The sequence below is a fragment of the Trichosurus vulpecula genome, chromosome 1, assembly GCF_011100635.1.
Source record: "Trichosurus vulpecula isolate mTriVul1 chromosome 1, mTriVul1.pri, whole genome shotgun sequence".
Classification (NCBI taxonomy): domain Eukaryota; kingdom Metazoa; phylum Chordata; class Mammalia; order Diprotodontia; family Phalangeridae; genus Trichosurus; species Trichosurus vulpecula.
Window position 1 is genome coordinate 533,224,091 of NC_050573.1, and position 26,364 is coordinate 533,250,454.

At 40.0% G+C, this 26,364-nt stretch overlaps 1 protein-coding gene across 1 annotated transcript in view; it reads left to right on the forward strand.

Annotated features, from left to right (window-relative positions):
* Positions 1-1,316: 1,316 nt before the first annotated feature.
* Positions 1,317-26,364, forward strand: part of C1H7orf50 (chromosome 1 C7orf50 homolog) — a 368,607-nt gene continuing 343,559 nt past the window's right edge. The window contains exons 1-3 of the mRNA XM_036748720.1: positions 1,317-1,406; positions 1,644-1,864; positions 9,339-9,471. Of these exons, the coding sequence (XP_036604615.1) occupies positions 1,317-1,406; positions 1,644-1,864; positions 9,339-9,471 (444 nt within the window). The remainder of the gene's footprint in view (positions 1,407-1,643; positions 1,865-9,338; positions 9,472-26,364) is intronic.

The window sequence follows — 26,364 nt, forward strand, 5'->3', positions numbered from 1 at the left end:
GGGGGTAACTGCTACTTTACTAGATGTTAGACCAGTCACAAGAAGGTTGTTAGACTGAGGGATTGCTGATCAGCATTGATAAAGGGGAAATCCATCTTGGCAGTTACCCACTTTGAGGATTTGTTTAGGGTCAGGGAGGAGGGAGCCAGTTCTAACCTTCTGACGGTTAAACTTTTTGTGTGAGCATCCACACTGCCCAAATCTGAACTCAATACAAATCTGGGCTTGATTTATTGTTTATGTTTTAGTATCTGTAGGCTTACTGTTTGTGTAGGCATATTTGTTAATAAGGTTAAACAGATTAACTCCCCCCCCACCCCCAAAGCAAAATTGTTAACCACTCTACCAGCACATCCCTGTATTACTATATGAAAATTGCTTGAGTCAGCAGAAGGGCAGTAGAAGGCTCAGGGAAATAAGTGTCATTACCGGACTGTACCTGCTGACTGTGGGAATAATTAATCATTATATCTAAAAATTACTGATTATATGAATAAAACTGGCACATTAACATCACAATAGTAATGATATTTAATAAAATTATTTAATAACACCATAACTAATATTTAATACTATTAACAATAAATATTAATAAATGGGGTGGCTGGGTGGCACAATAGAGTGTCAGTTTTGGAGTTAGGAAAGTTCATCTTCCTGAGTTCAAATGTGGCCTGAGACACTAGCTGTGTGACCCTGGGCAAGTCACTTAACTCTATTTGCCTCAGTTTCCTCTTCTGTATGATATGCTGGAGAATGAAACGGCCAGCCACTCCAGTATCTTTGCCAAATGGGGTCACGAAGAGCTGGACACGACCAAACGACAGAAATCATATTAATAGAACTATAATGCAGATTATAATAAATAATAATAAACAACCAGCATTTCTCTTACGCTTTAATGTTTGCCAAATGCTGTTTTGCATCCATCATCTCACTGGAGCCCCACAGGCCCTCCAGGGAGACACGGAGTCCTCGGACCCTGCCTCCTCCTACACAAGTCCTCCAATACGAAGCTGGTCCTCTCCTTTCTGGACCGCGCCCTTCGCTGCCGAGCGGGTGGAGAGGAGGGGCCCGCCGGCTTCACCCACCCACAGGACTCGGGCCCGGCGGATAAGCCTTTCCTTGTGTTCGTTACCGCTCGGGCCTGGTCGACTGAGGTTTCTATCGGGAAGCCAAGGAAGGCGAGCGGAGGCCTCTGAGTTTGGGACGGCAGAAAGCAAAAAAGAAACAAACGAACAAACAACTCAGGCTTCCTACCTTCCCGAGGAGAGCAGGCGCGACCCTGAGGATTCGACGGGCGACCTAGGAACAGATCCATGGGGCGCCCTGCGGCGCTAGCAACCAACGGCTCTCTTAGCAACGGCCGGCTCCTAGAGATGACGTCAACCACGCAGCACCGCCTCCAGGCCCGACAAGGAAGAGGGAGGGGGAAGGGGCGGGACTAAGTGACTTCGTCTTGGATATGCCACTTGCTATTGGATGTAGAGTAAATCGTCCTAGGTCTCCTCCAATGGAAATGGGGAATCCTCCTTGGGGGCGGGACTTAAGGGGGTGGGGCGAGAGGTCCCCTGTTAAGGCGGCTCACTAACGCAGAGGTTGGAAGTTCCTGAGAGTGAGCGTCCCACGTGCAGGTGAGGTGACAGGCGGCGGGACCGAGTGTTGGCCGGAAGCGGTTCGCTCACGCGTGGTCCCAGGTGGCTGCAGAGGGCCTGGGGCAGGAGAAGGGGAAGTCCGACGTGAGGGGCTGGCAATCGTCCACGTGGGTGTTTGGGGGGGTGCTCGTGAAGTGCGCCGTGGAGGGGACCGGGACAGACCCTCGGGCTGTGCCACAGTGGCGAGAGTGTGCCGTTTGTGGCTTTGTAATGTTCGGGATAATGCAACAAGTAATAATTAGGTGCATACTGTTTGCGCACTACAGTTTCACCTGTAAACAGTAGGTTTGCAGAGCCACTGTGGACCACCAAGAAGCATAGTTTGAAAAAGCACGGTTCTTGGGGTTTCTTTTTGTTTTGGTAGTGGTCTTAGTACTTGAAGTCTATATATATATATTTTTTTTTTTTTTAATTTTATATATTTACATATTTATATAGTACAAGTACAGTATGGTACTATATATGTATATGCATATGTGTATGTGTGTGTGTATATATATAATATATATATATATAAAATACATATATACACACACACAAATATATTATGTGAGAAAGAAAAGGGAGGGGGGAGAATGAGAGAGAGAGAGAGAATGAGAACAGTACCATAGATAGTACAGTTCCTGGTACATAAGAAACTTAAATATACTTGTTGAGTGATTGATATGATACCCTTTGTACACTTAATACACACAAACACACGCACACAACAGTGCCTGGCACTTGTTGTTTACAGATCTCACTGTTCCCATAGCCACTGGAAATAAAAAACAAGCATCAATAGCAAGTAAATAAAGGAAACAAAGGACATATGGACAGCTAAGTGGTGAGTGGATAGGGCTCTCAGGAAGTGGAGTTAGAAAAACCTGGGTTCAAATTCCACCTCAGATATTCACTTGCTTGGTGACCCTGGGCAAGTCACTTAACTCGTGTGGGCCTTGGTTTTCACATCTGTAAAATGGGGATAATAGCCCCTGCTTTCCAAAGTTGCTGTGAAAATAAAATGAGATAGTATTTTTAAAGGACTTTGCAGTCCTTAAAGAGCTAAATGATGTTAGTTATTATGCTTATTATTATCTGTGGTTATTATTGTCTGTTAACCTGTGGACTTGAGAGCTGATTTTCATATGCTTGCTCTAAACCAGTAATTCTGAGCCAGCATCGTTTGAAAAACCTCAGTTCTTTTTTTTACTGTTGTCTTTTGATTTTATGTTACATTCATTTCTGAATTTATCCCTTTTTACTCCTCTATCCCACTCGTTGAGCCTTCTCTTGTAGCAGCAAGATTTAAAAAACACTCAGTAAAAGTGCCAACACATTCTTCAAGTCTGATAATATATGTAATACTCTACACCTTTAATCCTCTACTTCTACAGTGAGGGGAAAAGGTACATTTTTCTCAACTGTTCTTCAGGGCCAAGCTTGGTCATCATAATGAATAACACATCTTCCAGTTTTGTTTACTGCTCTATAGTCATTATGTATATTTTCCTAATTCTTCGCTCCATTTCACTTCACATAAATCTGATTGTTTCTCCTAATTCTTCCTATTTGCCATTCCTCACAGTGCAGTAATATAACATTACATTCTGCTGTTTGTTTAACCATTCTCCAATTTATGGGCATGTGCTTTTTTCCTCCCACATCTTTGATACCTCAAAAAGTAGTGCTCCTAATATTTCTGTATACATGAGACCCTTCTGTATATATGAGACCTCTTTACGATATATTCCTAGCAGTGGGCCTAAGTATGGATATTTTGGTCACTTTCTTTGAAAAGGATAGTTTCTTTTCAGAATATTTGGATCAATTCAAAGCCCTACCAATAATGTATAAAGGTACTGGTGGTCCTGAAGTCTTTGAAATTGACTACTTCCACCTTTTGCCATCTTTGTCAATTTGCTGGATATGGAATGAAACCTGAAAGTTGTTTAATATTTCTCTTATTACCAGTGATCTAGGGCACCTTATCATTTGGTTCTTAATAGTTTGAAATTCATTGAACTGTTCATATGTTTTGGCCACTTATCTTTTGGGGAATGGCTCTTGGTCTTATATATTTGTGTTAATGACCTATATCTCTCTGACATTAAGGCATTATCTGAGATTTGTAACATGAAGATTTTCCCCCGCAGCAAACAATGACCTTTAACCCTAGTTGCACTGATTTTTTCTTGCAAAACTTTTTTGATTCCCTTAAATAAAATTATTGGGTTTTATGATTTCTTCTATTTCTTGTTTGGTTAAGAATTCTCCACCTGGCCATAGTTGTGAAAGTTTCCTCTACCCTGTTCACCTACTTTTGGAAGTGTGACCTTTTATATTTAAATCACGAATGCATTTGGAAGTTACCGTGTTATATGGCCACCATGAGTTTTTATAAAAAATCTCCCTCTTCCACAGTCTTTAATTATTAATTATTCTCACAAATCATTAATTATTCTTGCTGTTAACTCCTGGAATATTGTTGGAGTAGATTGCATGTAGGTTCTTCAGCCCTGGAATTGTCACTTTCCTTTTCACCTCCTTGGAACTTCTCCCTTGATTAGCACCTTTGCACCCATACCCTTTATTTTACTAACTCCTTACTAAGCCTCGGTTTCCCCCCAAGGTTGTTGTTATTCAGTTGTGTCTGACTTTTTTGTGACCCCATTTGGGGTCTTCTTGGTAAAGATCCTGGAGTGGTTTGCCATTTCCTTCTTCAGCTCATTTACAGATGAGGAAACTGATGCAAACAGGGTTAAGTGACTTGCCCAGGGTCATACAGCTAGTAAGTGCCTGAGGCTGGATTTGATCTTAGGAAGTGAGTCTTCCTGCCTCCAGGCCCAGCACTCTCTCTACTTCCCACCAGCTGCCCAAGGTTACTTTGTGTTTATCTTATATATATGTTGTATGTGCGTGTGTTTTTTTTACCCTTTTAAAGTGTAAGCTTCTTGAAGGCAAGAACTGTTCCATTTTTGTTTTTGGAGCCTCACCACCTAGCATGGTGCCTGGCACATAGTAGGCATTGTTTGGGTTGGCTGATTGGTGGTTTGAGGGTCTCAGGCCTACCCTGTTTCCCTCCATTTTTTTTTTAGTGCTCATTATTTCTTAAAATTACTTGGTATTTACCTTTCATAGAATTAGCTGAGAACATGTTAATAAACAGTTTACCCTATGAAAGAGCCTTGTACTAGTTGCTTGGGGCATAGAAGGCTTGGGTAATCAGTCGTTTCTACCCTCCTGGATCTTGTAGTCTAGTTGGGGAAGCGATACATACACACATAGCTATTACAAAGTGGTGAGTATTAACTTCTCTTTAAGAAGGCAGCTAGGTGGTTCAGTGGATAGAGCTCTGGGCCTGGAGTCAGGAAGACCTGAGTTCAGATCTGGACTCAGACACTTATTAGCTGTAAGACCCCGGACGAGTCACTTAACCTCTGTTTGCCTTAATCCACTAGAGAAGGAAACGGCAAACCGCTCCAGTATTTTTGTCAAGAAAACCCCATGACGGTATGGTCTGTGGAATCATGAAGAGTCCAACACGACTAAGTGACTAAACAACCGTGATCTTATCACTTTATCTTGCTGGGAGTGGGGGGGAGAGGGGGAGGGGAGGGCGCCAGGTCTCCATACCACTTCTCCCCATCTTCTTGCTGTGGTCCTCCTCTTTCTTTGTCACCCAAGCTGAAATTTGGGAATAAATGAGGAAACAGATAAAGTGCTTTGCGAACCTACTGGACTTGGAGTTGGGAAGACCCGAGTTCAAATCCCACCTTAGATATTTAGAGCTGTGTGACCCTTGGAACCTGTTTCCTCATCTGTAAAATAGGGATTATTACCCCTAGGTCTGCTGACTGTTTGGAGTGAGCTTTCACCTTGTCTTGCCAGTACCCACTCCTCATAACTACACTTCTAGCTATTTCTTCATCATCCTCACATCCCCTCTTTCTGGCATCCCTTTATGTGTTATTTTCCTTGATTAGAATGTATGCTTTTTGAGGGTGGGGACTGTCTTGCTTTCTTGAATTTGTATCCCCAGGACTTGACACATTGCCTGGCATACAGTCAATGCTTAATAATAGCACTATCTTGATATCTAAGTGCATGAGAGGTACAAGTTAATTACTAAGTAAAAACCAAGGAGGAAAATCCTTAAATGGAAAGATTAACTGGGAAGGTCAGGGAAGACTTCCTGAAGAGAGCATTGCATTTGAATTGGGCCTTACTGCATAGTACCCATTCACCAGGCTTGTATGTACCTATATGTATAAGAGGGTAGCTAAGGCACCCATACATAGATAATAGTGTTAGCAAAGCCACGGAGACAGGAAAGCTTGGAGCGTGTGTGGAGGACCATCAGGCAGTTAATACACATTGAGTATTTTAGGGCTAGGTCTGGGGTTGGATCATTGTGTCAGATGCTAGGGATACTATATAATTATATATTTATGTATTAATTTAGATTAAATAACAGGTACAGTTAATAGAAACACAATATAATTATAGGAACAGTATATAGGTTATATTATATATGTCCTATATTGTACTAAAATATAATTGTAAAAATATATGTGGGTCGTGAAGGGGGACACTGACATCTGGCGGATAAGTGCAGAGGTCTGAGATGAGGCAAAATGCTCTGAGAGCATTGAGGAAAGAGAGGTCACTTTCACCTGGAGGGAGGATTATCAAAGGCTCTAGCAAAGGAGCATCACCTGCTTTGACCGTTGAGGAAAATCTCAGAGGAGGACCTGTTCCTGGAGCAAGAGCCTTGAATGACAGCAGTAGGAGTTGATAAATTATTTAGTAGGTACTAGGGAGATATTAAAGGGTTTTCAGTAGAGAATTGACTTGATTGGAGCAGTAAATTTGGAAGATTCCTGAGAGAGCTGGTATGACAGATGGTTTGGAGGCAGGAAGATGAACTAGGAGGCTTTTATTGTCATTTTGGTTGAAGAGATGAGTACCGGAAATGGGCGGGGACCGTGGGAGTGCAAAGAGAAGGAGGGATCACAGTCAGTTAAAAAGCATTTATTAAGTGTTTTCTGTAGTGCTGGGGATACAAAGAAAGACTGAACATAGTCTGTAAAAGGCCTCTTCCTTCAAAAGGTGGGCTTTGAACTGAGTCTGGAAGTTAGATTCTAGGAGATTGAGGTGAGAAAGTGGAGGAGGATTCCAGGCATGGGAGACAGCCAGTAGGAAGGCACAGAGCGGGGAAATGTAGAGTTGTAAATAACCAACAACAGTTGATATTTTTCCCTAGGGTCATAGGGAGCCACTGGAGGTTATAGGGGCTGATGTGGTCAGACTGTATCAGAAGGGAGAGAGATTTGGCCAGGGAGGCCAGTTTGGAGGATATTGCAGTAGTCTAGGCAAGACGGGATGAAGACCTGAACTAGGGTGGTAGTACAGTATTGCCCTGCTAGTCTTGTGACCCTTCTGAACCTAATTCTGTTCTCTTCTGCGTATTTTACATGTTTCGTTGATGTTCTTTTCTCTCCTCGCTTTATTTTGGCCTCCAGTCCAGTTACCCCTCAGTACCCTTCCAGTCTGTCCGTCATCCCAGCTCTGCCTTTCCTGTCGTCCCTTCCTAGTCTTTCCCTACAGTTAGCATTTCAATGTTACAGCGCCCTCTACTTTTGAATCCCTTGTCTGCTTGTCTGTTGCCACTCACACCTTGCCATACTCTATTCTGTATTTATACTCTCTGGGCTTTCTTTTTTGATTTTACTTGTTTGCTGTCCAGAGGAAGTCACATGACTAGGCTCACTGCCCATTTTTGTTATGGTATCTCAACTGGGCCCTTGTTACATCAAGGTCTTCCTCTTTCTCCTCCCTAACTGCATCTCTTTTGTACACCTCCAAAATAACCCCCACGACAGCAACTGTTTGACACCTTTTCTCACCCCATTCTCTGAATAATATGACTTCTGACGTAAGTCAAAAAAGAAGAAAAAAAAACCCAAGCCAAAAACCTGGCTTTCTCCAGAATTAGCAAGCAATCTTCTATTGCCACCTCTGCATCATTCAGCACTGTTGATAATCCCCTTCTCCTACATATTCTCTCTTTTCTGGGTTTTTTTGACCCTGGTCTTTCTTGGTTTCCCTTCTATCATTTTATCCATTCTTTCTTTGTCATCATATATATCAACCCCCTCTCACACCCTAGGCTCCATCCTGGATCCTTTTTCTCTACACCCTCTGTGATCTAATCTGCTCCCAATTGTCATCCCTATGTAAATGACTGCAAAATGTGTATGTGTACATTATGGATATTTATATGTATCTATCTATGTATCTATCTCCTGAACTCTAGGCCTACATCACTTACAAACTTAACATAACTAAAATAACTCATCATTTTCCCTCCAAACCCACCCTTCTCCCAAACTTCTTTTCTACTATTGAGGATTCTGTCCCCCTTCTCCCACCACCCTTCACCCCACCTTCCCATCCACTGCATCAAAGCTATCCTTGACCTCTCACTTTTCCTTAAGGCACATATTCAATTACTCGACAAGTCTTGTCTGCTCCATCTAGAGTGCATTTGGTACAGTCGACCCCCTCTCTCTCCTTAACACAGCCACTACTCTAGTTTGGGCTGTCATCTCCTCTCACGTGGATAATGGCAGTAGCTTCAGTAAGTAAGTATTTTTTAAGCCCCTGCTGTATGCTGGGAATTATGCTAAGTGGAAGGGCTACAAAAAGAGGTAAATATTCAGCCCCTGCCCTCAAAGAGCTCACATTCCAGTGGGGGATGGAATGTGCCTACAAATGTGTATAAGCGATATATAGACAGAAGGTAATCTCAGAGGGAAGGCACTAACAGTGGAAGGGACGCTTGAAAGATCCCACAGGGTGGGATTTGAGCTGAGTTTTGGAGGGTGCCAGAGAAGCCATAATGATTGTTCTTCCACTTCTCCACAGTACATGCTCTGAGAACTTTTTAAAAATTTAATTATTTAATTTACTATTAGTTTACAACATTCAGTTCCACAAGTTTTTGAGTTTTAAATTTTCTCTCCCCCCTCCCTCACTGTCCCCAAGACGATGTGTAGTCTGATATAGGCATTCATATTAAACATATTTTCACAGTATTCATGTTGTAAAGAAGAATTATAACCAATGGAGAGAAACGTGAGAAAGAAAAAACAGAACAAAACAAAAAAGGGAGAGAGCAAATAGTCTGCTTTGATCTGCATTCAGACTCTGTAATTCTTTCTCTGGATGCGAATAGCGTTTTCTATCATGAGCCTTTTGGAGTTGTCTTAGATCACTGCATTGCTGAAAAGAGCCAAGTCTATCAAAGTTAGTCATCCCACAGTGTGGCTGTAACTGTGTATAATGTTTTTCTGGTTCTGCCCCTCTCACTCAGCAGTATAAGTCTTTCCAGGTTTTTCTGAGGCCCAGCTGCCCATCATTTCTTATAGCACAATAGTATTTCATTACATTCATATACCACAACTTGGTCAGCCATTCCCCAATTGATGGGCATCCCCTCAACTTCCAATTCTTTGCCACCACAAAGGACTGCTATAAACATTTTTGTACATGTAGGTCCCATTTATATAATCTCTTTGGGATGCAACCCTAGAAGTGGTATTGCTGGGTCAAAGGGTATGCACATTTTTATTGCCCTTTGGGCATAGAGAATTTGTTTTTTTAAATGCATAGAGAGTTCTACATTTTTTTTGTCTGTTGCAGGATGCCAGAACAAAAGAAGAAAAGATCTGAAGTGTCAGAGAAAAAGAAAAGGAAATTAAAGAAGCTGGTGACAGGAGAGGAGCCCCTTGTACAGGAGAAGCCCCTGAAGAAGAAGAAGAAACTGAGTGCCAAGGTATGAGTGGAGGACGCTGTGCATGCAGCCTGGTTGGGCCTGCTGTTTATTTTTCTTGGTTCTGCACCACATCTGGTTGGTTTTATTCTCCAGTCTCTTAAAGCTTTTTGTATATACTCGGGGACTAGCAAAAAATTTAATTTGATCAGAGCCAAAGGAAAGGAAAGTCAGAATTTTAGTGAACATTTATAACTCACAACACTGCTTGTCCTGCTGCTATAACTTCTCTGTGACCATAACCAGAGCAGAGGGGGACAGTGAGTTTTGTGATCTCAGAAGGATTCTTGTAGCTAAGGTTTGCATGCAACAGAGCATGTGGGGATTCTTGCGACAAGATGGCTTCAAGCCTGCTTCCTAGGAGGCTCTTCAACGTTTCACCAAGGGAGCAGAGAGGGTTGATTTTTTTTTTTCCTCCAAAATTGGTGCTGTTGGGACCACAATTGGATTTAGGGCCGGAAGGGACTTTAGAAATCATACAGTTTCTTCTTTGGTATCCACCTTCCCCAATATCTGTCACAACAAATGTTTTATTGGCTAGTTTGAATGGAGAAGTAATTTATTCTCAACACATGTAAATCCCCGACTTCAAATGATCAACCTAGAGAGTCAATGTGATGCAACAGAAGGAGCATTGGAATAGGAGTGGGAAAACTGAGAATCTAGTGCTTGCTCTGTTATTAAGTATCCGTGTGACCCTGGACAAGTTACCTGCCCTTTCAGGACCTCATTCCTGTGTACAATGAGGAGATTGGACTGGGTCAGTGATGACAAACTAAAATAGAAATGAATCCCTGGAAGTGGAGTGGGGGAGTTTATTGATTTGTAAAACCAGAAATTATCATTATCTATTTTCTACTGTATTTTTATTTATTTTGGTAAACATTTCCCAATTGCATTTTAATCTGATTTGGGTCCTCTTGACACCTCCCTTTTAGCTCTGTGTTCTTTGAGACTGTGAGCTAGTCATAACTTGCAAAATCAAGTCTCTTAATATGGGCTGTTGTTCTGGGTTTCATTTCTAGTCGGTTTCCACATCCCCTCTTGGTAGCAGGTTGAAACTCTTCACTCTGGAGCCACCTGAAGCCCAGGAATTAAATGTTTCTATTTTTGTACTGGATTCCTTCTAGGAAGATTTTCTTCTCCCCACCCCTTTTCATTTATTTACTTATTTTTATTTTATTATGCTGCATTTATGTCTGAGAAATCCATTGATTAAAAAGTACAAATGGCTTCTCCTTTAAATCCTGTGTACTTAACACCTTATTTTTTCTTTTCAGATCCACAGTCTCTTTCTCACTTCCCTCCCCCTCCCACCCCCCAAATTGAAAGTAAGATAAATTAAATCCCTCTTAGGAATATGTATAGCCAAACAAAACAAATTTCTACACTGGCAGGGGCTAAAAGAAAAACAATCTCAGTTTGTACTCTGAGTCTATCACCTCTGTACTAGGAAGTATGTAGCATCTCACGCTACTCCCATTACCATTCGCTGAAGCTAGTTAGACTGTTCATGTTGAAATGTGATCTGATTTCTTTAAAAATTTTCTTTCTAGGTGTCAGAGAACCCAGATTTGAATGGTTCTGCTATGTAGTTCCTGTGTAACTTTGTGCACTTAAGTCATGTAACCTATAAAATGCAAGAGTCAGATTAATAATCAGTCTCTCAGTTTTCTTACGGCTCTAAAGCTATGATTCTATGACCCTTTGCTACCTCACTCATTCCTCCATGACGTTTTTGCCTTTCCTTTAAGAGGAAAGGTGTATCCTTCCATCATTAGTCTCCTTCCCTCACCCTTGCTGACAGGCTTGACATTTAGGTATCCTGCCAAATAATTCTTGCTTAGTGAAAAGCATCATGTTTTCAACCCGTGTTTATTTTATGGTTAGTTCTGCCCAGTCCAGGCACCAACACTCTTAAATCCACTTGCTTGGTAGTAATTTTTTTTTTTTAAGGGAATGGAGAAGGGATGGTAATAGTTGTAGCAGCATTTGGTATCAGTCTGCCTCAGGACAAGAATATGATGGTAGCTGCTCTCCTATATCAAAGGACACATAACCTTTAAAGATAATTTGGGGAAACAGAGCCAGGAGCATAGGTGCGATGAGGATATGATTTGATCTAGCATATTCACACGGAGACCGTGAGGGAGTGCATTTGGACCAAACTCAGTATCAGGAAGAAGAAGAAAGTTTGTTTCCTGCAGCCTGTGGAGATGCCAGCTGACCAGAAGGTGTCAGCAACTACTTTCAATCAGAACTGATACTCTGATACCCTGTTTCCTTTAAGGTGCTCTTTTCCTGAGGGCCAATATGCCAGTTCTTAGATGAATTTTCTTTTTGATTTTCATTTGGGAAAGGTGATATGACCCGGGAGGAAGGCCTGTGGTCTAGAAGTTTTTTGTTTTTAAAGGACTGAAAACAATCCTTAAAAAAAATGGAAGTGAGATTCTGCCTTAGGAAGTAGAATTAGGCTTTATTTAGGAGGGAGATCAGTTCTCATTATCATTTCTGGTTCTCTGGGGAAGTTGTTATAAAAAGCAGATTTCTCCATTAAAATTGTTGTTGTTTAAGAAAAAACATCATAACGTAAGTTCATGTATTCAAGTATTTATGAAGGGGATCAGATTTAAGAGGCCTGGAAAACAGCATTCCCTGTCCACCACATATGATGTGGAAAATTACTGCAGTGAACTCAGCTCTTTGTGAGCTCAGTTCTGTTATTCACCGATCCCCGAATGTCTTCTTGAACCTTCTAAATCGAGAGTGGATGACAGAGAAGATACTGTCTCTTCCCATTGGTCATTGTATTGCCTTCCCAGAAATTGAATCATGAAAAAGACTCATCAGGTCATCCAGTCCATTCCCTGGACACTCATACAGAATTCCTTCCCACAGAATATTGCTCAGAATGTTTGGTCCAGGATTGTTCAAGTGCATGAAGGGATGGAATTTTCTTCCTTTCTCTACGGGCACTTTGATAGAGTTAGAGTCCACACTTTAGGAATGTCACCTTCATTTCCCTTTGGTCTGTGGTTTTGTAAAAATTTTTTTTATTCAGACTTTTCACTTGTATGGGTTTCTCCTTATGAAACCTCATCAGTCTTCTTTTCTTACCTTCCCTGGTTCACTTATCAGCTCTCTGTTCAGTTATCACTACGTTAACTACAGGCTGAAAGCACAGGGGCTGGTGGTGGTGGTGATGGTGGGATGGAAGGAAGGAATGACTGTAGAAGACAGTACTTTCATGACATCCCCAAGATAAGAAGAGATTTCCAAACAGTTATTTCCAGATAGTCAGGCATGTCTGAACTATGCCTTCAAATTTCTGGGTCAGTTATTTTACAAAGTCTTCATTAGAATGCAAGACCAGTTTTTCACTCTGTGTTCTGACAGACTTGGGGTCTTTTGGGGGAAAACATTAAGAATCTTGGGAGCTTTATTCTCTTAAGACATTCAGCCTGCCCTCTTTATAGGTTGAAATCAACACATTTTCATTTTTTGGAGGAATAAATGGTTTTGTTTTTTTGGTTTTTTTAGCAGACCTGCAAGACTAAGGCTGGAAGATCCTTGCCATATGATTTAACTCGAAAGTATCTTATTTTTAAGAGGTTTTATTAATATCTTTTGCCTTTTGCAGGAGGATTTTAGTTCAACTCTTACCTTAGCCTCTAACTAGCTATGTGACCCTGGGTAATTCACTTAACCTATCTCAGCTTTAATGTCATTATTTGTAAAATGGGGATGATAATAGCAAATGCTGTGAAGCATTTGTTGTGAGGACCAAGTGAGATATCATATGTAAAGGCTTTCCAAACTTTAAAGCACCATGTAAATATGAGCTATGATACTTCTTACATCATTTCTGAGACCCCCTCATCTCTTTTCCTACCCCTCCCCCCCAATACTGAATACATTCTCGTAACAAGAAAAATAATAAGCAAAACCACCTGACATACTGACTCCTTCCAAGGACAGACTGCAATTATTACCTCCACCTTCTTTCCTCTGAGTCATCTCTCAATTCCTTGAAGTCCAGCTTCTAGCCTTATCATCCAGGTGAAATTGTGTACAAACTTAGAAGTGACCTTTTAGTTGTCAAATCTGATGACATTTCCTCAATCTTTATTTTTCTTTACTTTTCTGAAGCATTTAATACTGTGGACCACCCTCTCCCCAGATGATCTCTCCAGGGGTTTGTGACACTGTCCTCACTGGGTTAGCCTCCCACCAGTCTGGCCACTCCTTCTCAGTCTCCTCTGCCAGCTCATCTTCCATGTTATGCCCCCTAATAGCTGGTGTCCTACAAGGCTCCTTCCTTCTCTCTGAGTACTCAGTGACCTCATCAGGTCCAGTCTAATTATCATATATCTGTACAGCTAACTCCCAAATCTCTGTCTCCAGCCTTTATGTCCTTCCTGAGCTCTAGTCCTGCCCTCTGACCTGCCATTTGGAAATTTCCAACTAGATGGCCAGTAGACATCTTAAACTTAACTGGTCTAAAACGGAACTCATTATTCAACCTTAAACCCCATCTTCTTCTGAAGTTCCCTATTTCTGTTGAGGTCACCTCCATCTTTATAGTCACTTGGTTCTAAACTTTGTCATCTTCTTTTCTTCACTCTCACCCTAAATATCCAAAAGGTACCAGATAATTCTACCACCACAATATCTCACATTCTCCATTCACACACTCTGGGTCAGGGCTTCATCATCTATGGTCTGGACTAATACAATAGCCTACTTCTTAGCCTCAGTACTTCATGTCTTTCCTATTCCAGTCCATCCTCCACGCAGCTGCCAAAGTGATTTTCCTTATGCACAAGTCTGACTGTGTCAGTTCTCTACTCAGGAAACAGCAGTGGCTCCTTATAACCTCTGTTTGGCTTTTAAAGCCCCTTAAAACTTGGCCCAGACGATCTTATTACATATTACTGCTGTTCACCCTCTCTGCAGTCCAGTTATACTGGACCCCTTAACATTTCCCTCTACACTAGACTACATTTCCTGTCTCTTCTCGGGTCCAGGTGTTCTCAACCTTTTTTTGTGTCATGGGTCTTTTTGGCAGTCTGATTAACCCTATGGAACATAGTTTTTTTAAAAATATGTTTTAAAATTATTGAAGGAAATGATACATTTCAGTTAGAGGTTAATCAAAATAAGAATTTTTCCCCCATCCAAGTTTATTCATTATTTTACAAGAATATGAGGAGAGAGAGGCTTCCTAGCAACTCTTCTCAAAAGGGAATCTATCCCCTACGGATTTATTTTTTAAAGGTTAGATAAATACCAGGCAAGTTTTAGAAAGCTTCTATTTCTTGACTTTCTTGTCTATTCTACTGTTTAATTATTGCCAAATTGTTTTGGCAACAGCTGCTTTATAATATAATTTGAGGTCTAAACGTTATCTCTCTTTTCTTTGTATATGTTTTCATTATTTCCGTTGAGATTATAGATCCTTTGTTCTTCCAAATGGACTTTGTTATTGTTTTGGCTAGTTTTATAAAATATCCTCCTAGTAATATGATGACATTGCATTAGATTTATAAATTCTTGCATTTAACACAGTGTCTGGCACATAATGAGTGCTTATTAAATGCTTTTTGTTGGTTGATTAAATTAATATAGTATGGTCATTTTTTATTGACCTGACCCAATCACAAACAGTAAATATCTCTATCATTTTTTTCTTTATTTTTTTTACTATTTTAAAGAATACATTTATTTTCTTTGTTTCATATAGTGTTTTGCAGTTTCATTTACATAAATCTTGCATGTGTCTTTGTAAGTTAACTTGGTGATATTTTATGAACTTTGTAGTTATTTAAATAGAATTTCTCTTATTGTTTCTTCCTGGTTTTTATTAATACAGTATTGAAATGCTGATGATTTTAATGTGTTTCCTAATCTATACTTTAAGTTAATTGTTTTAATTGATTTCCTTGCTGTTTCTCTAGAGTTTTCTAAGAATACCATCATATCATCTGGAAATAAGGATAATTTTAACCCTTCTTTGATGTTTATACCATTAACTTTGTTCTGGTTTTCATTTTGTTCTCTTTAATAAGCATTTCCAGCACTATGCCAAGGAATAGTGGCGAGGCAGGGCATCCTTGCTTTACTCCTATTTTTACTGAGAAATCTTCTAGTGTTTCTCCTTTGCAAAAAATACTAACTCTTTAGTTTTAGATATATGCTTTTGATCATGTTAAAGAGGAGCACTTACCTGCCTATGCTAATTTCGGTTTTTAACATGACTCTCTCCTCTATTTTATTAAAATTTTTTTTGCATCTATTGAAAAATAATAGGATTTTCCAAATTTTTTCCTAAAGACAAATGGATTTTACGTATTTGATATGAATCCAACTTGATCGTAGCGAATTATTTTCTGAGTATATTATTATTGTAGACTCTTACAAGAATTTTATTTATTTTTTTCATCACTATTCACTAGTGAAATTGATTTACCATTCTCTTTGCTTTATTTACTCCTGGGATGGGGATCAGAACCGTATTTGTTTTAAAATTTAAAAGGAGTTTGATAGACTGTTCTCTCTCTTTAGGATAGGCATCAAATGTTCTTGAATGGTTATGTTAATAAGTGAAGTTGACCCATCTGACCTAGGGGTTTTGTCCCTTTAGCATTTCAATTGTGGCTTGATCAATTTCTTTGGGATTCGGTTTTTTAAGGTATCTATTTCTTTTTTGTTAATTTGGATGTGTTATATATTTTTAAATTTTTATTTTATTTTTAATTTATGGAATAAAAATCTTTTCTATAACATAGTATAACAAAAAGATAATTGCAATGAAATTGCAAATCTATTATGTACAACTTGCTAGTCCTTTTAAATATATAATGAAGTTATAATATAAATTTCTTTTCTCTTTTCCCCTTTTCTTTTCTTCCTTCCCCACTCTCTTGCCCTAGAGATGGCTACTGTTAAACACAAATAGCTAAATATGTAAAATTATTCTATATACTCATTCATTCCCTTTGAATTTTCAATTTTGCTGACATATAGTTGTATATGGTAGTTTCTGATAATTCTCTTTCCCCTCTGTTGTGAATTCACTCTCTTCATAGATAATTTAATTTTCTTCCTTTTTTCTTGATCAGGTTAGCTAATGGTTTATTGATTTAAAAAAAATCCTCAAGAAAACCCTAGCTCTTAGTTTTGTTTATCAGTTCTATTGTCTTTTTGTTTTCAAGTTTCTCTTTATTCCTTTTTTAATATTTCAAACTTTTTTTCTTTTTTTCTTTTTTTGTGATAATTTTCTTTATTTGATCCAAGATGGCTGATTGCCCTGTTCCCCAGTCAGCCCTCTCTTCTATAACCCCTCTTCCTCTTCCCCCCATTCCTTTTTCCCCTACTTTCTTGTAGGGCAAGATAGATTTCTATATTCCATTGCCTGTATATCTTATTTTCCCGTTGCATGGAAAAACAACCTTTTTTTTTTTTAAGCATCTGCTTTTAAAACTTTGAGTTCCAAATTCTCTCCCCTTCTCCTTCCCCACCCACTCCCTAAGAAGGCAATCAATTCAACACAGGCCACACATGTATCATTATGCAAAACCTTTCCACAATACTCATGTTGTGAAAGACTAACTATATTTCCCTCCCTCCTACCCTGTCCCCCTTTATTCAGTTTTCTCCCCTGACCCTGTCCCTTTTCAAAAGTGTTTGCTTTTGATTACTTCTTCCCCCATCTGCCCTCTCTTCTATTGTCCCCCTTTTATCCCCTTCTCCCTACTTTCATGTGGGGTAAGATACCAATTGAGTGCATATGGTGTTCCCTTCTCAAGTCAAATCCGATGAGAGGAAGATTCACCCATTCTCCCTCACCTGCCCCCTCTTCCCTTCCAACAGAACTGCTTTTTCTTGCCACTTTTGTGTGATAATTTACCCCATTCTATCTCTCCCTTTCTCCCTCTCTCAATTCCTCTCTCATCCCTTAATTTGATTTTATTTTTTTAGATATCATCTCTTCATATTCAACTCACCCTGTGCCCTCTGTCTAAATATATATGTATATTCCCTTCAGCTACCCTAATATTGAGGTCTCATGAATCACATACATCATCTTTCCCTGTAGGAATGCAAACACAGTTCAACTTTAGTAAGACCCTTATGATTTCTCTTTCTTGCTTGCCTTTTCATGCTTCTCTTGATTCTTGTGTTTGAAAGTCAGATTTTCTATTCAGCTCTGGTCTTTTTCACTGAGAAAGCTTGAAAGTCCTCTATTTTATTGAAAATCCATATTTTTCCTTGGAGCATTATACTCAGTTTTGCTGGGTAGGTGATTCTTGGTTTTAATCCTAGCTCCATTGAACTCCGGAATATCATTCCAAGCCCTTCGATCCCTTAATGTTGAAGTCGCTAGATCTTGTGTTATTTTGATTGTGTTTCCACAATACTCAAATTGTTTTTGGCTGCTAGCAGTATTTTCTCCTTGATCTGAGAGCTCTGGAATTTGGCAACAATATTCCTAGGAGTTTTCTTTTTGCGTCATTTGGGGAGTTAATGTTAGAACATTCCCTGTGCATTTATAAGACCCAACTCCCACTTTGGAAGCAGCCTGGCATAGTGCACAGAACACTGATTGGAATTGGGCAACCTGATTCAAATCACAGCTGTGTTAATACCTGTGTGACCTTGGGCAAAGCATTTACCTGCTCTGGGCCTCAATTTCTTAATGTGTAAAATGATCTGGTTGTACTATATATGGAGGAGGTCCTTTCAAGCCCAGTTTATTATCTCATGATCCTCCCTCTGTGGTCTGGGCCACCCCCATGCCCTTATATTTCATCATTATTTTCCCTCTATCCTAAAGGCAGGAGGAGAAATTGAAGTCTTCTGATCCATCTCTTTTGTGTCCTGACCTCCCCATTCCATTCCATTTTCTCTTCTCTCTACCTAAAGGGAAGTCTTCTATATCACCGCCCCGCGCGCCCCCCCCCCCCCCCCCCCCCCCCCCCGCCCAATAATCCTGACTTAATAAGGGAATGATTTTTTTTTTTTGGTCATTGAAATATTAGTTCACTTCTTTCTCCTACTTTCCTCTTGATTTTTTCTTCTTATAACTTTTGCATTTTAGATTCTTTAACCCAGAGATATTATCTTTGCCTTCTTACATGTCTTTCTCTATAAGTTTTTTTAAAAAGAGAATCAAAAAAGAAATTGCCATTCCCACTCATCATGAATAGTGTTATTTTTGTGTTTTAGTTACATGAAAACAAACATTTCATTTCTTAGTCTTTAATTTCTACCTCGAAAAAGCATTTAACTTTCTCCCCTTTGGTCAGTTTTCATACTGAATACGCAATTCACCTCTGTGTTCTTATGAAGGAATGATTCAGATTCTTCCTTCACTAAATATTCAGTTATTTTCTTTGATGCTTAGGATCAGCTTTGTAGGCTTTCATTTTGAGCCTGTCTAATTTTCTTTGCCTTTCAGGATGCCATATTATGATTTTTTTCTATTTGTTTTCTTTTGTTTTTTGAACAAGAGTAGTCTTGTGTTTTTCTAATTGGTTGATTGTCTTAGGAAGGTGAACAGTTTTCCCAAATGAATCAGGGATTCATTTAGAGGGCAACTGCCATTAAACATGGCATTTTATACATGATTTTGTGATAGACTAACCACTACACCCAAGGAGGAAAGAAATAGTCCACGGGTGTTGAACTTAGAAATCCTAGTGAGGTCACTTGAAGGCAATTTCTTGTAACCAGTAGGTCTTTGGTTTTAGATCAGTTAACAGGAAAGAAAAATGATGACAAATTTCCAAAATGTTAGTGGGGAGTTGGATGGTCATTCCCGGAGGTCTCAGCATGATTGCAGCACCACAGAAGGCTTTGTGTCAGCTATTGGTGCAACTCCGACGCTTCAGGGCTCAGATAAATAGATGCCTTGGGGAAATGCTCGGCACCTGTATGGATGTCGGCAGTGCCAAGGGCTAGCCTAGATGGAGAACAGGGTATAGGTTCCTGGCGTTATCCCTCGGTTTCAGCTCCTTTAGGTGGCTCATATATTTTCTCTTTCTATATGAGAAGATCTCATCTCTGACTCACCTTAAGGATGCTTGAATTTTCTAGTTTCCAGAGATTGTAGGGCAAACAATGGCACTATAAACATTATCCTTGCTTAGGATACCGAAATCTGTTATCTATTACAAATTGCTTGGCTAAGTGGGAAAGCAGAGTATCCCCAGGTGGTTTCTTGTCTTTCACTAGTTTGACCAACGCAGAGGCAAGTGCAATAGAACCTTTATTTGGAGTGGTTAACACTTTTCCTTTGATATGTTTCTGGCAAGCAATGTCAGTTCATTCACTAGGAAAGTATTTTTAGTTTTAAAAGCCCTAAATAACAGACATATCTTTATTATAGGTTATGAACAGAGGTCTTGGACTTCAGACACCATACGTTGTGGACTGTGACAATGGTCAGATTTTTGTTGGGCCTACCTCGTGGCCAGATTTATAGCTACTGGATGTAATTGGCTACAGGATGGGGGCAGGCAGGCAGAGGCTGCGGGGTGTTGAGTTTGTCTTCACTTGTTTTCTCTGTAAGACTTCCCTTGTGGTGCCTTTTATGTTTGTTTTCCTTTTCTCAACATTGTTATATCTGCTGAATTGGGGAGTTGGTTTTCTTGTTCATTTGGTGTAGTAAGGTTAGGTTACTTCTTACTCTCCCATCTTTCCCTTTTCTTTTTTTTTTTGGAGGGGGGAGGGCAGGGTAATTGGAGCTAAGTGACTTGCCCAAGTCACACAGCTAGTAAATGTGTCAAGTGTCTGAGGTCAGATTTGAACTCAGGTCCTCCTGACTCCAGGGCCAGTGTTCTACTCACTGTGCCACCTAGCTGCCCCTCCCATCTTTCCTTTTTCATATCCTTTTTGTGTCCAAAACTTCTTCCTCTTTGTCACCCATTCTGAGAGGAATAGTCAGGGAGATGAACCCCTAGACTTTAAAGAAGTCATCTCAACCCCACATCCCTTTTTAGGGGCTGGGCTTCTCATTTATTTCCTTTACCTTTTTCTTCCTCTTTCCTTTTCCAAACTTAAGCAGACCTTGGTGTCCTTGTTTCTGACTGACACACCGAGTCATGTTGAAATGTGACCAATATTTTTAAAGCCTGTTAAGTATCTGCAGGAGATTGGCAGAAAACTCAGGGCACTGTGGCAGTAGGGAGGAACTTCGATGCAGGTAAATATTAGCAATGGGGTGGGAGGCGGAGGAGAAGGCCCTTTGTGGCGCTTAGAACTCCCTTGCTTACACTAGTTACGACATCGAACCCGAGAGTAGAGATCAGAGACCTTAAAAGACATTTGCCTGGAACACCACTTAACAGGCCTGAGAATTGTTTGAGTCAGTGGGTGGCTTAGCTATGTCTGTAATGTTAGTTTTATTGAGCACCATATAAGGAATATGCCCAGCTCTTTTTTGGCATCTGCTTTGCAAACTGAAACTGTTGATAGTAAGAAAAACTTAAATTTGTTGACCAGACTTGTCCCATGTGGTAGTCTGGAGTGCTTAGTGACAAATGATTTTTTTTTCCTACTACTTTGGCTTTCCAAAAAATGGCAGATGATGTGTTACTGGTAAGTATCATACTTAGGCTATGGCTTTCTATCTACTTCACAAATATACAAATATATACAAATATACATAGAAATATGCACACACACACACAAATATATATAGTATCATGGATAGAGAGCCGGTTTCCAAGCCAGGAAGACCTGGGTTCCAGCACTGCCTTTGACACAGATTGGTTGTGTGACCCTGGGCAAGTCACTTAATCTCTCAGTGTTTTAGAGAACTCTTTTAGTAAGTTGAAGAGAAGGTGCAGCCCTATATTGGTAGAAGGAGTTTGCTTATCTATGTGTCGGAGAAATCACAAGTCTCCTGTCTACCTCCCATCCCTGTGTTTTCAAAAGTTACTAATAGGAAGTAGGAAAAGGGCCGTGACCTACCTGGATTCTTGAAGTCATGAATTGTTGTTTCTGTGGGAATAAGATGAAGCTCTTTAACTTAGAAGTGTTTGAGTTTTTTTGGTTATGTTGGCTCTTCCCCCTTTTGTGGGGGAGGGGAGGGAGCAGTAATCTTGAAAATCAGAGATGGATTACCAGGATACTAAGACTATACTTCTTAATTTATAATTGATGATTTTAAACAAGTCCCTGAACTTTATGGGCTCAAGAGCTTGTTCAAAGCCAAAACATTTCATGCAAATGGTATGTTACATCTCAAGTACCCACTGATGGTGAATTTTTTTGTAATTAAATCATTAAGGGTGATTGTTTGCTGGTATTTATAGTAGCTCCCTGGAAACTTGAATTATTTTTCTTACTGCTGCTTTTTTCCCCTCTACTGCTTTGCTTTCCACTTTATAGCTATTTAAATGCTGAGCTATCAGTTTATCTTTATTAATGTTTATGTTTAAAAAGCATTAAGAAATAAAGTATTCTTGCGGGATCTGTTATCAATATCAGAGGGAAATAATTATTGCTTTGGAAAAAGGAAGTTAAAGACATTTCTTGTATTTTGAATAGAGCTTAAAAAACAAATACAGGAGCACCTCATTTATCTGGAGGTCACTTGTCTGGTACCCTCAGCTATCCACTATCCTGAGCATAGCTGAGAACCAGAAAACAAAAAAGACTTCCAGATCCTCAAAAGCTGAGGTCACAAAATCCATACAGCACCAAATTCAAGCATATAATGGAGCCCCTTGGATCCTCGCTCAGTTTCTGTTGACTATTACTTTATACTTAATTCTAACAAATAGGGTTATTTGGTTTATGCTGGTTTGAAAGGAGGTAAGGTAATGTAGACACATTGAGAGCAAAAAAAAAAATGGGCAAAGGACAGAATGATAAGGAAGGAAGAGACAGCATGATCTAGTGAAAACAGTACTAGTCCTGGAGTCAGGTGACCCGGGTTTGACTCTTGCCTCTGACAGTTACTGCCTGTGAGATTTTGGGCAAGTCAGTCAATCTCTTTAGGCCTCATTTTCCTTCTCTCTACAATGAGGGGGTTGAATTGGATGGCCTCTGATCCCTTTTAGCTCTAGTGACTAAATGAGACTAAACTTTCCTAATCGCTCTTTGGTGCAGGCACAAACATCTCTAGAAATCTCCTAAGCCCCTGAAGGCAAGCCAACAGTAATTGATGTTCTTAAAGATGGTCCTGAGTTATGAAAGAAATTACGTTTAAGAAGGCAGGGAAATATTTAATACATTTTATTTAAAAATTTTGGAATGCATTTTAGGAAGATTTCTATACAGGCGCTTAAAATAAATAAAACAAAACAACATGGTGGAAAACTAGTCATCTGGAAAATTCACCAGTGTCACACTTTTGAGCATAAAATAACCTTGAGGATCACTTTACGTACAGTTTGACTTTTATAAGTAATCGTGTTTCAACGATCTTTGTTCATATTTTCTCTCTTACATCAGGCAGCTGCAAGCTGTTGGAGACCAGGATCAGTGCTTGCCTGAATGGTTTTAGATTAAGCTGTGCAAAATGACTGAACGTCTCTTTAGTGTGGGGCAGTGGCAGCCTGCAGGGCTTCCTTTTCAGCTCCCTGTTTGTTTACCTTTGTGCTTTGTGTACATACAAAATTTAGCAGTTTATCATACATTTAAATTGCTTTTCACCTATTATCAGAGGCTCCAAAGGAGTATAGTTAGAAAGGTAGCTGATAGTTGTTGTTGTGGTTGAGTTGTTTCAGTCATGCCTGACTCTTCATGACCCCCTTTGCAGTCTTCTTGGTAAAGATACTGGAGTGGTTTGCCATTTCCTTCTCCAGCTTATTTTACAAGATGAGGGAATTGAGGCAAACAGGGTGAAGTGACCTGCCCAGGGTCACACATGTAGTATGCATCTGAGGTCATATTTGAACTCAGGAAGATGAATATTCCTGACCCTAGACCTGGCGCTCTATCCACTGTGCTGCTTAGCTGCCCAAATAAAGTAGTATACGATATCGTATGCCGTATCAACATTTCAGTGTTCCTTTAAAGCAATTTTGAACAAGACCAATGATTTATTCAGAAGCCAGCCACCTATCTAAGGGAAGCCAGATGGATTCTGAGGCCTGCTCCCTTTTTTCTACTTTGTCCTGCTTCTCAGATGTGGGATATAGCTTCTTATAAAATTCCCTTAAAGACTGTGATAACCTGCTGAAATGGAATTCTTACATTTGTTTTTCTTTGTTTTTGTTTTTAATGGAATAGGAAAATGAATAGGAATAGGAGGCAGGTAGGTTTATGACTTCCTTGATGGTAGAGTGATTCATTCCAGCAGCACAACACTTATGACACATATACTGGAAATGTAAATTTTAAATTAATTTCAATGAAGAGGCAAGGAAGACAGGCTTGAAATCGTCTTAAGAGGTTAGATTTAGCATTGCACTGATCATTCTTTGGGTGAAGTGTGATTTCCTCCAACCCTTCAAGACCAAAGCAGTGTTTGGTGCTACCAAGTCAGCCTTTTAAAGCGGTTGTTGTTTTTCATTGATTTTTTCATTGGCTTATTTTCCTTCTTTCAAATTGGGCAGCCACCAGCTATTAGCGCTTAGCGTCAGTGTTCTCAATGGCATTAAATTAAGAGCACAAGATGACTCAGACATTTGTAGGTAAGGGAAATGCTATCTTTCAGTTCCTTTTAATTTCTTCCGTTTAGCTTTAGTTTTTTGGAAACACCAAATGTTTATCATGAATGAATTAAAAAGCATTTATTATGTGTTTAGTATATTCACAGAACTGTGCTAAGCTCTGGAGATACATATACAAAAGAGAAGACGTTCCCTACATTCAAGAAGCCTATCTCCTAATAGAGGAAGTCAACACATCTTGGGGAATAGTGGCCAAGGAGAGGCATTCTGGTTTGGAAAGTTACTGGGCTGGTGAATGGAGCCATAGGGAGGCAGAGTGACATACCATTCCAGGGGCAATTCACTATTAGTTTGGTGATGTATCATTCTAGACCTGGAAGAAAGTTGTTGGGTGAGTGGGGCTTGGGGAGGAGGAATTTGGGGGTGATTGGAACGGGGCAGAGAAGTTGGTAAAATTGAAACATGACTGGGCCTGGAGTTGATCCATCTGGATGGCGGGGCCCCAGGGCAGGGATTCCAGAACTGAAAGGGCTCAGTCCTACAAGGCATTGTTCACAAGCTTAACAATGACTTTGCCATCCTTCTTAACTAAAATGTGAGCATTTTCCTCCCTGTAATTGGATATTCTGAGGTGATTCCATTAAAAGTCTGGAATCTGATTTTTGGTCATGTAGCATCATTGACCATGGCTACAAGTTACTTCAGGTGCCTGGGCTAGGGAAGAAGAGGCAGCCTTCCTGACCCTAGTTAGTCAGTCAGTAAGCATTTATTAAGGGCATGTATGCTGAGAATACAAAGAAAGGTGAAAGACAGTCTCTGCCCGCAAGGAGCTGGCAATCTAATGGGGGGGGAGCTATGTACAAATAAGATACACACAGGATAAATTGGAGGTAATCAATAGAGGGAAGGCACTAGATTAAGGGGGTACAGGAAAGATTTTTCATGCCTAGTTCTTTAGTTGGGATTTGAAGAAAGCCAAGCAATCCAGGAGGTAGAGATGAGAATGGGGAGCATTCCAGGCATGGGGGACTGCCAGAGAAGATGCCTGAAGTCTGGAGATGAGTGTCTTGTGAGAGGAATAGCCAGGAGGCCAGTTTCAGCATCACTGGTGAGAAGTAAGGTGTAAGAGCATCAGAGAACTTAGTGGGGAGTAAAGTGTATGACTGGAAAGCTGAGAAGGAGCCAGGTTATGAATAGCTTTGAATGCCAAACAGAGGGTTTTATTTTTGATCCTGGAGGTGGTAGGGAGCCACTGGAATTTACCGATTAGGGGATTACATGGTCAGATCCATGCTAGTCCTTGAACCAAACAATTCTGAACTCTGCCACCACCAGGCGGGTCACAGACAAGATCGAAAGCCAGCTTAGCAGACATTAGCCCTAGCGATGCTATAGAGGCAAGTCTGTATCGAGTCTGGGGTCTCACAGAAGGTCAGTCTTAGAGGTGGGTCTTGAACCCAGGTCTTCTTGGCTTTGAGGTCTGATTGCCAAAAAGCTTGTTTCCAAGGGGTGTTTTAAAGTTGACAGATGGTTAAATCCAGGCCTCCCTTAAACATTTTTAAGCTTCTTTAGGGTTGACCAATGTTCTGCAATTCCTCCCAAAGAGAATTAATTGCTAATATAAGTATCAAACTATTAAATAATCATATAATTATTATAATGAATAAATTATTAATATAATTAATTATTCTTAGAATCCAAGGGTTTGGAGGGCATTCATTCAGACGCTATTCTTGAAGTAGGTATTCCCACTATATCTTCATTCTTCCCATCACTCCCTTATGATGTGGGAAGTCAGAATTCAATTAGATTTAAGGACTAGAGCCTGAGAGGCTTCTCCTGACCTTTACTGAGCCGGGAGTTGGGAACCTAGGATCTCGTTATGACCTTGGGCCAGTTTCTTAACTTTTCCCAATTGTAGTTTCCAGCGCAATACAGAGAGTTTACCTCCTTCTTCACAAGGTCACGTGAGGAGAATCAGTGCACATGGAGGTAACAGTTTAGCAATCTTGGGTTGAATGATTCAGAGCCAGCACCTGTCATCATCATAGTAACACCAGCTACCATTGGGTAATGCTTCGAGGTTTATAAAACATCGTACATATGTTAATTCATTGATCACCCAAGTATTCCTAACATTCTCCTACCTGCAAAAGAGTATATGGCCCTTACTTTAAGGGATTTCATAGCTTACTACATTTGAGGAGACAAAAATATCCTAAAAGATTGAATATCATTAAGTACCCTATGGTGTGCTACAGAACATAAT